This window comes from Leopardus geoffroyi, chromosome E3 (assembly GCF_018350155.1).
Source record: "Leopardus geoffroyi isolate Oge1 chromosome E3, O.geoffroyi_Oge1_pat1.0, whole genome shotgun sequence".
Taxonomy (NCBI): Eukaryota; Metazoa; Chordata; class Mammalia; order Carnivora; family Felidae; genus Leopardus; species Leopardus geoffroyi.
The window spans coordinates 37,950,773-37,964,349 of record NC_059340.1 but is presented as its reverse complement, the minus strand read 5'-3'; the positions used below and the strand labels follow the sequence as shown (position 1 = coordinate 37,964,349).

The 13,577-nt window shown below is 50.5% G+C and overlaps 1 protein-coding gene across 5 annotated transcripts; it reads left to right on the top strand.

Annotated features, from left to right (window-relative positions):
* Nucleotides 1-28: 28 nt before the first annotated feature.
* On the top strand, nucleotides 29-13,577 carry DNAAF8 (dynein axonemal assembly factor 8). 5 transcript variants are annotated; one of them, XM_045461056.1, is made up of 12 exons: nucleotides 29-392; nucleotides 644-748; nucleotides 926-1,046; nucleotides 2,864-3,037; nucleotides 4,219-4,347; nucleotides 6,411-6,923; nucleotides 8,657-8,771; nucleotides 10,093-10,231; nucleotides 11,497-11,640; nucleotides 12,015-12,113; nucleotides 12,892-13,083; nucleotides 13,361-13,577. In XM_045461056.1, the coding sequence occupies exons 4-12, from the start codon at nucleotides 2,915-2,917 to the stop codon at nucleotides 13,497-13,499; spliced, it is 1,593 nt and encodes a 530-aa protein (XP_045317012.1). In that variant the 5' UTR covers nucleotides 29-392; nucleotides 644-748; nucleotides 926-1,046; nucleotides 2,864-2,914; the 3' UTR covers nucleotides 13,500-13,577. The 5 variants fall into 5 exon arrangements, with proteins under 5 accessions (XP_045317012.1, XP_045317011.1, XP_045317014.1 ...); XM_045461055.1 differs by lacking the exon at nucleotides 644-748; XM_045461058.1 differs by lacking the exon at nucleotides 926-1,046.

The window sequence follows — 13,577 nt, the reverse complement described above, 5'->3', positions numbered from 1 at the left end:
CGGGACTCTCGCCGGGCCGCGGGGCGCTCCCGGCGCTGTGGAATTTGTCCGTCCCGCACCCGAGCCTTCCGGTCAGCTCGCCCGGCTCGCTGTGTGACCCCCGCGGCAGCCAATCAACAGGAGGAGTTCGCCTTGCCCCTCCCCTCCGCTCTCCAGGGAAACCAATCCTATTTCAAGAGAGGCAGGACGCGCCAAGTCCCGAAAGAGGAGCGGGGGGAAAAAGTGCGGTTGGCAGTCCAGTAATGTAAAACTGCCGAGGGGGGATTCCAAAGGCGGTGACAGCCTCAGTAGTTGCGCCACGGCCCGGGGGAGCGAACGGGTCCGGAGGAACGCACTGGGAACTGTTTATAGTCCTGTCAAAACTGCGCAGAGAGGGGAGGTAGAGGCCTGAGGTGAGTGGCCTCCGAAGGTACATGTCGGGATTTTGATGGGACGGGGGCGGGAAACGGGTGGGTGGGGACGGGTGGGAAGACGAGCGACGTGTTTTCCTGTTTCCCAGCTTTAGAATTTAAAAGACTGGTCCGGGAGGGTGTTGGCGTCCAGTTGTCAGGACAACGGGGCTCCTAGGCCAGAAGGGCGGGGGCGGGGATAGGGGCGGGGCTAACGGGCTGCAGCGAAGAAACGGACGTGGAATTTGCTCCAGGGTTCGGAGGAGACTCGAGCAGCTCCGCCGCTTAGCTTTAGAAGTTAACCCCAGTCAGCAGGATAAAGTGAACTCGCCGTGGTGTTCAAGCCCCTCCGCGATCTGGTCTGTCATCACCGCATATTCTCGCAGCAGATACTTTCTTACCCCAACATGTTGGGCAATTTTCACTCTTGTGAGCCACTGTACATGTTCTTGCTGCAACCTGTAATGCCTTTCCCTACCCTGTTGCCTTGCCTGTCTGAAGAACCTAGAATATCTGGTGATTCTGTTACGCTACAGTCTGCCCTACAGAGACCGGTTCCCAAAAACATCCGCTGATGTGTTATGAGCTGCGTCCCCACCCTGCTGTTCACAGTTCAAGGCGCACCAAGCTCCTGCTCCAGGTTCTGTGAGCACAAAAGCAAGTACCCCACCACTCACATCTGCTACTGCTGCCTTCCTGGGGGTCCTGACACAGAGTAATAGCCAGGCAGGGCTAGGGCGGAAGTGCTCTCTTCTCATAGTATAGGCACAGTGGGCTATATCTGGGGGCTGCAGGGGATGTCCAGACACTGGCTCTGAAGTACCATCATCCCACATTCCTAAAGCTACCTTGACCCCTGAGGGCCCAGGCCTTCTCCTGTTAGGAGTACAAAAGATGGAAAGGGCTGGTTAAGTGCCTGGGTGTCAGGGGTTAAGTGGTGACTCCAAAAAAACTTTCTTGGGGACTCCTTTGTAAGGGGGCAGTAAAGTGTAGTGAGGCTTGAAATCCCTTCTAACTTTGCTACAAATTTTGTCTTTGCCATTTGCTAACAATGTAACTTCTCTGAGTCTATAAAATGTAGATAGTAATGGTATTTATGTTACTTGTGATATAAATACCTTACATAATCTGTATATCATACACATATATCATTCTATTTATCATATACATATACCTACATATGTATGTATATGGTTACATTACATATTATAGGTATAGATATATACATCTAGATATATATAGATATACATACACACATACAGTTGACTCTTGAACACAGGACTTAGGAGGACCAATACCCCGCGCAGTCAAAAATCCACATATAATGTTTAAGATTTTCTTTCTTTTAGGGGCACCTGGGTGGCTCAGTCAGTTAAGCGTCCAACTTCAGCTCAGGTCATCATCTCATGGTTCGCGGGTTCCAGCCTTGCATTGGGCTCTTCACTTTCAGCACAGAGCCTGCTTCAGATCCCCTGTCTCCCTCCCTCCCTCTCACTCTCTCAATCTTTCTCTCTGCGCCTCCCCATTCATGCACACCCTCCCCCTTCTCCAAATAAATAAATATTAAAATAAAATCTTTTTTTAAATGCTTATTTTTTTGAGAGAGAGAGAGAGAGTTGGACATTGGACGCTTAACTGACTGAGCCACCCAGGTGCCCCCTTAAGATTTTATTTTTAGGGGCGCCTGGGTGGCTCAGTCGGTTAAGCGACCGACTTTGGCTCAGGTCATGATCGCGGGGTCTGTGAGTTCGAGCCCCGTGTCAGGCTCTGTGCTGACAGCTCAGAGCCTTGAGCCTCCTTCGGATTCTGTGTCTCCCTCTCTCTCTGACCCTCCCCTGTTCATGCTCTCTCTGTCTCAAAAATAAACATTAAAAAAAATTTTTTTTAAGATTTTATTTTTAAGTCCTCTCTGCACCCAATTTGGTGCTCAAACTTAAAACCCCAAGATCAAGAGTCACATGCTCTACTGACTGAGCAAACCAGGCACACCTCCACATATAACTTTTGATTCCCTAAAAACTTAGCGACAACAGCCTACTGTTGACCAGAAGCCTTACCAATAACATCATTAGACGATTAACACATGTTGTATGTTACATGTATTATATACAGTATTCCCACATAAAATAAGCTAGAGAAAAGAAAATGTTAAGAAAATCATAAGAGAAAATACATTATTGTACTAACTGCATTTATTGAAAAAAATCTGCATATAAGTGGGCTCATGCAGTTCCAACCTGTGTTGTTCAAACACACACACACACACACACACACACACACACGTGGGCACATTGACTAACAGGAACAGGAACCTGGAGAACCAGAAGGGAAACCAATGGGAGGTCTGGCAGTCTGTTTTCACCCCCCACAGGGTGGTAGACGCTTTGAAAAGGCAGCCCTCTCCCACTGCCCCACCCTGAGCTCTTGGCCCTTGGCCCCTGGAACCCTCTCACCTCACCCTGTGTCCTCTTCAGGGCTGCGTGGATGATGGCACGCTGAGCAGCATCCCTGGAGCCTGGGTCCTCATGGCATCCCAGGACAAAGATGAGGAGTCCCCACCTCGCTGGGCCTCCCAGACAGGGCCCTGGGATGCCATCCTTGAGGCCGTCAGGGACCAGCTCCCATCTCTGGACTCCGATTCCTCCTTGGTAAGCAAGCGCCTTCTTCCTATGTTTTCCTGGGCCCCGATTGCCCTTTCTTCCCATGGCAAGCACAATGTTGACCCAAGAACAGCTTTGGAGCTTATCAGCTCCTGCATTTGTCATAATTTTGCTTTTTGTCCTCCGAATACATTTATTCATACTTGGCATCCTTACGGGCCATTTCAGTGACCTGAAATTATGACCGGAGAATTCCTCCAAGAGCTTATCGTGATGCATTGAAATGGTGGCATGCATTCATTCAACAAACATTTATGGAGCCTACTTTGCCTCTTCAAGAATAAGAAGCCCTTTGTGACATTACACACCTGGCAGACCCTGCCTCCCCATGATCGTAATTGTGTTTCTAGTTTCTACTGACTGATATCGAACACTGAACTGAGAACACTGGGTGACAAGAGTGACTCTGAATTCAGTCTTAAATGAGCTGTGCCAGCTTCTCCACCTAGTGAAAAGTGGGCATGTGCACACACACAAGAATGGCAGTGACCCTATCGATGAAGAATGGTAGACAAGGCCCTGGGCAGCCGCTCCCTAGTAGTGGGTGCCAAACTCACAGTTTGCAGCTAGGCATTTAGAAGTAACCTGACAGGTTTGGGTCCTTCCTGGGATGCCTACAAAGACAAACAGAGCGTCCTGGGCCTCAGGTATCTTCCAGCATGCAACAAAGTCAACGGAGAGTAGATAACATAACATGACCCCAGTACCTTTTCATGTCTTCAGCCTCATTTGTTCTCATCTTCAGATATCCTTGCAAGGTGAGCTGGTGACTCTAAGTGCCCCCTCTCCCCTTAGAGGCGCTAAGACCCTGTGTCATTTATGTGATGGCTAAAGGTTACAGGCCAGGGGGAGAGCTGGGCTCTTCTCTCAGCTACCACCTTGCTGCTCTGTTCGTTCAGTGCCAGGTGTTATCTGAGCACCTGTTATGTTCAAGGTCTTAGGGGGTGGCAGGTATGTGCACAACTAGAGCCCGGGATCTCACTTCACGAGGCTGTGCAGCTGAGCCCTTTTCTAAATCAGTGGCAGGAACCAGCCAGGCCAAAGACCTCTGGGAGAAAGCTGATCTCCCCAGATCACTCTTGAGCAGCAGGGCAAGGGCAGACGGAGGCTGAGGCCCTCCTGGCTCTGCCTGCTGCCCTATAATTCAAAAGTCCTCTCATTTGTCACAGTCGGACTGCGAGGCAGAGGAGCTGTTCATCTTCCAGCGAGATCACACTGCCCTGATCCCAGACCTGTCGGAGGAGCTGGCCGAAGACCCTGCCGGGGCCTGGCTTGCTACGGTTGATGGGTCTTCTGAGGTCTGTAGAAGGCAGGCCCCGGGGGATCCACAAAGCTGGGACCCTGCGGGCAGAATGGGGTGTGGGTGTGGGTGTCCGCGCTCTCACCTGACGCTATGGTGTGGGTCAAAGAGGTCAAAACTGCGGCACTCCCTAAACATTTGTTGATTTAATAAGAGTGACAGTGGGGATTCAGAGGTAAGTAGGTGCCCCTCACTGGAGAGGTGAGGTGAACACAAGAAACAATTAGAAATGCCAAAGCACACTCTGTAACCACGTATCACTCACAGTCATCGCCAACTGTCAGAGCAAATTTTCCATCTTCTTTTCTCATTTCCCAGAGCCCCAGGTAAGACCAAAAACTCTATCTAAAATTAATGGCTTGGGGCATTCACTTTCGAATGTCCCCTCTCTGTGAAGAGAGCTTTCCTACTATTCTTCCTTTCTAATCCTATATTCTAATAAACTTTTGCCTGCTGCTAAAAAAAAAAAAAAAAAAAAAAAAAATGGCTTGATGCTTAAAATTCATTGCTGCCCTTATAAATAGAACCCATCAATAGACTTTCATCACGGGGCAGGTCCCCAACTGATCAGGCCTTTTGGCTCTTCTTAAAGGCTCCGGGAGACAGGCCTACCTCTGCTGTAATTATTATGACTAGTTGTCACTCATTAACTAGGGGAAGTGGGTATGCTGTCACAGACCAGCACAGCCAGACATTCGTCAAAGCAGGGGAAGCAGGTTTCATTCGGTAACTGTTGACAGCAGGGAAAGAGCTGAGTTCCCTCCGACTTGTGCAGAAGTGACCGGGGTTTCAAAGGGAGACCGAGGGAGGGGGAGAACAGGGCTCACTAGAGTCAGAGAAGTGAACGATCACAAAGAGCAGGCCAGCGTGGGTGTGACTAAGCCAGGCGTGTCCGCTGGCAGGTATGGAAGTCAGGAGTCTATCCTCCCTGGAAGAAGGGAGACAGAGCCCATGTCCTTCCTGACGAGAACATTCCAAAGGAAAGGCTCTCAGGCCCAGGACAGATGCTTCTGGGTTGTAAGAGACACGTAGCTCCGAGTCTGAAGCCCTTTTTAGGAAATGCTCTTAAGAAAGGGAGGTCAGGGGCCTCTCATCAGGTGTTGGCTGGAACAAACACTGAATTCTCCCCACAGCACTGAGCTTTCTCAGGCAGATGTTTTCACGGACTGGGGTCATGCTAGCCGTGTGCTGCTAGAAGCCATTCTAGAGTTTGGTCAAGTCTCCGTGCCAGTTTAGAGGCAGGGGTTATGTGCTGAGAGTTCTGGAAATCTCAGTGCAAGCACTGATACAGGGTCATCTTACAGAACATTCATCATCATGACTCCCTCACTCAGCTACACCTAGAAGAAGGTCTGAAATTCCCAGGCCTGCCAAGACCTCTAGTTAGTTCAGGTGCAGGGATGTCCACGTGAGTTTATCTTGCGTTTTCATTTCTACAATTACCTCAGCAACTGTCCTGGAGAATTTTTTCTTCTCAACCTGGGACAGGAAAGTCTATCCTCACTCATGGGGGCAGAGGCTGTGGGCTTGCTCTGGAGTCAGAGGGCCTGGGTTTCATCTTGTCTACCCCTTAATAGCTGTGTGGCCTATTTGCAGTGGCCAAAAGGTAACAACAACCCAATGGCCACTAACAAATGAAATGGATCAACAAAACATAGTCCATACAATGGAATATTATGCACTCCATAAAAAAGAATCAAGTACTGACCCACAACCTCCATGCACCTTGGAAACACTAAGCTAAGCCAAAGGACACAAAAGGATAAGTATTGTGTGATTCCATCTATATGAAATATCAAGAACAGGCAAATCCGTAGAGACAGAAAGTAGACTGGAGGTTACTAGGGGCCTGGGGGGAGGGAAGGTGCAGTCTCTTTGGGGTGATAAAAAAGCTTTGGAAATAGTGGTGACGATTGCACATTATGAATGTGCTTAATGTCACAGATTGATAAAATGGTTAAAATGGCAAATCTTATGTTACATACCTGTTTTACTGCATACACACAAAAATTCCCTCAAGTATGTTTTTGAGAACGCTGAGGACACCCATTTTGTCCACAGCCAGGTGCAGTGCCTGTGGAACCCAGCACAGAACCCTGGAGAGAGTGGGGCCCAAGGACAGAGGCTTCTGCCTCTCTGCAAGGTGGAGACTCTGGCGGGCCTATAGACAGCTGTGGGGAAACCAGTTCTCTTCTCAGGGTGCCCAAGGACACCCCCAAGTGGCAGGAAGACAACCATGGGGCTGTGTCCCTCAGCACCCAGGGTCCTCACCAAGGGCTGCAGGGGGAAGCTACCCCGTCCCCCTGGGAAGGCGACCTGAAAGCAGAGCCCCTGAGCACTGCCTCACAAACCGGTTGGGCCGCAGACTATGCAGACCGCAGAGCCCTCCGAAAGGAGAGAAGGAAGATGATTGAGAAGGACATACTCCATAAAGTCACCTGGGATGCCCGGGACCCAGCCTGCAGTGACCAAAGTCAAGTGGAAGAGGCACCCTGTGCAGCGGCAGTGGTAGTTCCAAGACCAGAGACTCCACCAGAGGGGCCCCGGGAAGGACGGCTGGTGCTCTCCCTCAAGGTAGGCATCTTCCAGCCTGTGCTTCCTCAGGGCGTCCCCTGCACATTGGCCGTGAGCTGGTCCTCCACAGGACAACCTGAGGGCTTGCCCACTACACCTGGGCTGCCATAACAGATGCCACAGACGGAGGGCTTAAAAAGAAATTCATTTCTCACAGTTCTGGAGGCTGGGGAGTCCCAGATCATGGCGCCAGCACATTCAGTGTCTGGTGAGAGCCTCTTCCTGACATCTGGCTGTGTCCTCTTAGGGTGGAAGAGGCGAGGGAGCGCTCTGGGGCCTTTTTATAAGAGCTCCACCTTCATGACATAATCATCTCCCGGTGGCCCCACCTCCAAACACCATCACATTGGGCATTAGGATTTCGACGTGTGGATTTTTGAGGGACACAGACATTCAGTCTACAGCAATGACCTTAAGCCCCTAGGCACATGGTCCTAGGTCCCCCAGCCATCAGTCATGCCTGTCTCAGTGGGTGTGTGGTCCTGACAGACAGACCATCCTTAGGTAGAGTTAAGGAGAATAAGAACAAGGAGACTCCATCCTTCTTTAAAAGGAAGGAAAGAAGGAAGGAAGGGAGGAAGGGAGGAAGGAAAGGCTGGAGGAATACTAACCTAAAGCATGTTTATAAAGACAAGACAGCCACATATAAGATATAGAACAAACTTTGTTGAAGCACAATTCCCAAAATCTTAAAGCTGTCACTGTCACACAAATAGTGTGAGCACCTGTTAACGTTGTATTTAGCTCATTAATGAGGGAACCGGCAGGAAGACAAAGCCAGGTCAAAGAGATTATGAGAAAGTGGGATTTTGTAAAACTGCGGAAAAAGAATCTCAGCAGTGCTGAGATAAAACTGCTATACTAAGTACAAGATTGGTCAACATCCTAACAAAAGTAACAACAAGTTTTTGTTACTTTTGGGGTTATCACCTCTACCAGACAGAAAAAACCCACTGTACCTGTTCTCAGTTTACAAAGTTGTAAAATAGGTGGGCCCTGGTCAACTGTGCAAGCCAAATTACTGTCCCCAGAAAGGTGGGCTTGTCACAAAAGCTCCAGCATGACATTTAAACATCACACAATTCCTTTTTTTGCCTTATTTTCAAATTTTGATAATTTCAACAACATAGAAAAACGGTGTCAGGTTGTACATGGAGGTCATTTTTACCAATTTCATTCTCATCGGTTGTGGTTTAAACAAGCCATTCTTTCCATTCTGCTGGTCCCCAAACACTTCTGTCTTCACTCACCCTAGGGCCACAAGGAGCTACAAGGAACATCAATTCCCAATTACCTTCCTCCCTCCTCTCGCCACACCCGGACGCCCCCAGCGCTCTTTTCCAAGTCCTTGCGTGGGAGCACCTGCCCAGAACAATCTGTTCCTTAAGAGAGCAAAACGTTTTAACCTCCCAACACTCTAAACCCATATGAACCTAAAGAGTTTTAAGACAACACGGGGGTTTCCAGGTCAAACAGTGTCTCTGTGCCAAAAACAAAAGTGTTGCCTAAAAAAGGCATAGGAAAGAGAAGGCAGGAGACGCTGGCCCCACCCACCTTAATGGAGGTGCGGGTGAGAGAGGGAGCCCGTGCCAATGTGGGCAGGCACCCAAACCCTCATTTCTAACCCAAAACAACCCACGATGGCCTCTGTTGGTCACGGCAGCTGTGGAAGCAGGCACTCCTGCTGCCAGGACCCTGTGGCTGCATTTTAATCACTCCTTTAATTATTTCAGCAACTTGAAGAGTGGGATTTGGATCACATCCTTCAAAGTCTGGCAGGGCGAGAAGATGACAGGGGAGATCGCGCACCTGGAGCTACGTGGTGGGCAGCTGACCGCCTGGGCCGAGGTCTGATCTTGAACGCCAGGGCCCAAGTGCATCCCCATAAGCAGCTCTTTCCAGGGGCTCTCAAAAATAGGGTCAGCCTGGCAGCCCACCATGTCCTCTCTGTTGCTCAGCCCTCATGGTCCCACACAGGTCAGGTGCCAGCCCGTGGAAATTTCACCCACTCACTCATTCACTCACTCATTCATTATACATATGACCCCCTGCTGGTGTCTGGCGTGGAAGAGGCTCTGGAGATACCAGGGGGGCCTTCAGACACGGTCCCTACCCTTGACCCACACCTTTTCCTCCTGCCCACCCCCTCAGGCCTTCCTCTCTCTCTCTGAGAGCAAACCAACCTGCATTTTGTGCTTCTTCACCCAGCTCCTAAGCAAACTCCGCTTCCATTCATCTCCCCATTTACCGAGAAAGCCAGGGATGTGATTACTGCCATTGCACCTGTGGGCTCGCTATGGGCAGTTCTGTAAATAAAAGGAAAGCTCCTCTTCCCTCTCCATCCATCCCGGGCCACGAAGGTGAGTGAAGGAAAGGAGCAAGGAGGTTTGTGGGTTCCGGCTTCCAATTCCGGAGCAAACTCCCTCTGTGACTGAGCCCCTGGTGCTGTTTCAACAAGGTTTTTTTTGTTTGCTTGTTTGTTTGTAATTTAACGCCGTACAGCAGGGTGTGGAGAAACCCTCTCTCCTGTAAGGCAGCGGCTGTAATCCACGCACCTGTTTTGGAGGGCAATGTGGCAGAATCCATTCTCTATTTTAAAGGCACTTAAGCCTTCGATCCACTTATTCCACTGCTAAAGTCTATCCTAAATACCCCAGTGGGTGAAGGTGTGTATTCAAGGATGTTTGTTGCAATACTGTTTATAATTGTGAACATTTGGAAATGACCCATATTCAATATTCTATAGGAGTCAAGCTAAAGCAGTTACAGCACAAAATGCACTAAAACCCAATGAAGGTAATCTACGTATGTTAACATGGAAAGACAATCTATATAGTGAAAAAAAATCTACAGAGGATAATCCTGTTGCCTTTTTTTTTTTTTTTAAGTGTTAATTGTTAATTATGGTTCCCTCTGACATGTGGGACTGAGGAGTGAGGTAAACTGTTAGTAGTAAGTCACTCCCTCTTTATGGGGATTGTGTACATACCACTCCCCTGGCCCTGCTGAGCTGGAGGTGGGGGTCTTTGTACAGGGCTGAGGGGCAGAGGACGTGTACAAGGTGAGGTGTGTCTACACAAAGGATTCCAAGGGGAATCAGTAGCTCAGGCTACTGTAAATCAAACAGGGGCAGTGTCCCCACTAAGCAGCCTCCCCGCTCTGCCCTCAGACCACACCCTGCTCAACACCCAGGACAGGCTCATGGAACGGCTCGCCCTCCTGGGTGCCACACAATCCAGAGCCTCTTCTGCCTGGAAGGCACCTGCTGACATGCCCCAGGACACCAAGCAGCGGGAGACCAGCAGCAGGTGGGACTTCTTGCCAGCTACAGCCCTGTCCTCTGTGGAAGTGGCCCATGGACTTGCAGCATTTATTAGGCCTACCTGGGGGCGGGGGGGGGGCACTTGATGTATATTTCTCATTTCATCTCAACAATCTGATCAGGTAGGTGCTGCTATTATCTTATCCCCATGTTATAGATGAGGAAACTGAGGCTCAGAGGTTGGCCTGTCTAGGCCATAGATGGCAGGGCTGGGACTCGAGCCTCAGAGCACCTACTCTTTGCACACTCGTTAGGAACCCTCCCTCCATCATCCACATGACTTCCCCAGACAAGGACCTGCCTTGTCAGACTGTTAGGCTAGCACTGGCCTGTGACCCAAGCCAGGCCAATCAGAGCCTTTCCCTGAGAATTCCCAGTCTCAGTGTGTCCGGATGGGGATGGGAGGGCTGAGAAAGGCCAGCTGTAGTGAGAAAGACTGAAGCCGAAAGGGAAGAGGTGGGGACAGGGCACCAGGATCCCTTAAAGCCTAGCTTCCCACACTTTGGTTGTTCCACTCTTTTTAGGAATCTGAGAGCCACTGAATCCCCCTTTTTACCTGAGCTACTTGGAGCGGGCTTCCGTTCCTAGCAACCCAGTGTCCAGTAGAAATATCTAGACCTGCACTGTCCAATTGATAGCCACTGGCCACATGTGGCTACTGAACCTTTGAAACATGTCTCGTACAAATGAGGAAATGACTTTTTATATATTTTTTTAATATTTATTTAATTTTGAGAGAGAGAGAGAGACAGAGCAGGAGTTGGGGAGGGGCAGAGAGAGAGGGAGACACAGAATCTGAAGCAGGCTCCAGGCTCCGAGCTGTCAGCACAGAGACTGATGCGGGGCTCCAGCCCATAAACTGCAAGATCATGACCTGAGCCGAAGATCATGACCTGAGCCGAAGATCATGACTGAGCTACCCAGGTGCCCCAAGGAAATGATTTAATTTTATTTTTTTTATTTATTTCAATTAGCTAACATGTAAATTTAAGTAGCTACCTTTGGCCAGTGGCTACCACATGGGAAAGCACAGACCCTGAACATGTCAGTCACCATGGATGGTTCTGTTGGGCATTGTTGGCCAAATCTTGAGGGTTGTTCTGAAGAGCAAAAAAGAACAAGGGCACTTACAGGGCCTAGCTCAGTGCCCTGCACATGGTGGGCGTCCAGTTGGGGGCAGCCCTGAGCCCAGCACAGGTCACACCATAATCACCCAGAAGTGACTCAGAAAACCCTGCTCTCTTATCTCAGAACTGCTTGGATGGAGCCGGGCTTCCAGGCTGAGCTGGGCCTAAGGCTAGCCAGCGGCCTGCAGCTAAGGGGCCCAGCAGAGCCTCCTACCGTCTTCATCGATTTGCGGCCCACGGAGCCATTGGAACTTGGGTCTTCAGAAAGGTACTGGAAGTGGTGACAGCCCTGTTTTGCATTAGCCACGTTGGCCTCAGGAGGAGCGGGGGCTTCGACAGGTGGGACGGTGTGGGACAGCGCCCATGTGGGCTAGTACCAGAGCACTGCTTGGTGGAGAAGTGCTCGTAGCCAGGAGCTGAGCCTGGCCGGCAGTCCCACTTGGTCCCATCAGCAGGGTCTCCCTGCAGGGAGAGCAGAACCCAGGCAGAGCTTAAAGCCAGCAGTCTAGGCTTTGGTACATCGCCCTGGAGTTTGTCCCTCCACCACTTGGCAGGAAACCTCAGTGGTCTTGGGTCAGTAGGGAGGCCTGGGTGGCGTGGGATACATTCTGTGAACCAAGGTTTCGTCACCTCCAGCTCCAGCTCCAGCTCCTCTGACAGCGAGGAGGAGGAAGAGACAGCGGCTCTCGGAGACCAACAGGGACCAGCAGAGCAGGAGCGTCATTCCTCCCAGGGGCTACGGTAACCACCAAGGGGCTCCCGCCACCTGGGCATGGTCCATCTCTGCTTTCCACAGCAAGCCCTCAGCCTGGCACGTTTGATGTTTGTGCTTTCAGCTTTGTCTTGCACCCACAGGGCCAGCACGTGTGGGCCTAGGGGTGGTCTGGGAGGTGGCCCGTGGGAGCCCACTTGGGGCCTAGCCTGGGCTGCTGTCCTCCTGACATCACCAAGGATACCTCACTTCGCTCCTGAGAAGGGATTAGTACTTTCCTTCTAAAAAATAGCTCTCCAAATTGATTTGGTCCCTACTGCCGATAGCATTGGAAGTGAAAAGAAGTTGTCAGGATGGAATAAAGTGATGGCTGTTAGCTAGAAAGGAAAGGCCAGGGTGAATTAAGAAGTGCAATGTTAAATTCAGAGAAGTTTCCACTCCCCAACATGCAGAGGCCCCACATGGTGGTCATGGGGCCACTTAGACTTACATGCTGTATCTATAGTTTTTGGAATTGAAAAGCCTGTGGATCCTACCCTGTGGGAATGTCAGAGTCAAAGGCAGTGTTCCCCCTAAAATGGAACATCATTAGGTGTATGGGAAAAAAGAAGAAAAATCTGAGTTGAGAAGCGTTACATAGGTTTCCTCCCACAGGCCTTTAACGTGCTAACATGCCCTATGACCCAGCAAGGGCTGAGAGGCCAAAATCTTAACTGTCTTGAGAACCAGTGAACATGCTTCTGGAAGCACTCTGGATGGGGGGGTCTGGCTCCACTTGGTGTTGAGGTTGCTTGTCATATGTCACAGGGACTGTACTGGGAAGAGTCAGCTTCTCCAGCAGCTCAGGGCATTTCGGAAGGGGACAGCTCAGCCCAATCTGCCAGCCACTGAGGGTCCCGGTGGCCAGAAGGCTCAAGTCCTTGAAGATACAGCCAGCTCCAGAACTGGGAGGAAGCAACATGTGACACACCGGGCTCAGAAGCAGAGCACCCAGACCAGGTGCTGCCCCAGGGCGCTGGAGGACCCTCTTGGGCCAGGGACAGCCGAGGAGGCCCGGGTGCCTCCTCTGGGCCAGCTGTAGCTGCCTCCAGGACTGGGTCTGAGAAGGAGCTTGGCGGGATGATTCGACTGTCCATCGACATACCCGGGCCCTGGTGGTCCCCTGGCTCTCCCGTGTTTCCATGAGAATGTGCTTATGTAGCCCAGGGACCCTCTGACTGGGGGGCTGTCACCCAGACCTCTGTTAAAATGTGGTGTGATCATTCTATGCCCTCAGAGCAAAGATGCTAAATTTGTACACAGAGCGTGACGACAACTCCTTTGAAAAGCGTCTGGAGGGAGATTCCGCAGACGGTAGTCTGTGCGGACGGAGGGGCTATCTAGCGTGTTCACTGCTCCTGCAGTCTTCTCTTTAAGGTGCATCTGTTGTTTTCCATCATACGAGGTCTTTTTTAAAACTAAAACTGCAATAAAACATATTTAGAGAATTTCAA

What these genes read in the sequence shown, in the direction of transcription:
- DNAAF8 (XM_045461057.1), top strand. Translation starts at nt 2,915, where the DNA reads ATGGCATCCCAGGACAAAGATGAGGAGTCCCCACCTCGCTGGGCCTCC. An exon ending in GGCTGGTGCTCTCCCTCAAG is followed by an intron (nt 6,924 to 8,656) that starts GTAGGCATCTTC and finishes TAATTATTTCAG; the next exon opens with CAACTTGAAGAGTGGGATTT. An exon ending in GAACTTGGGTCTTCAGAAAG is followed by an intron (nt 11,641 to 12,014) that starts GTACTGGAAGTG and finishes CTCCAGCTCCAG; the next exon opens with CTCCAGCTCCTCTGACAGCG.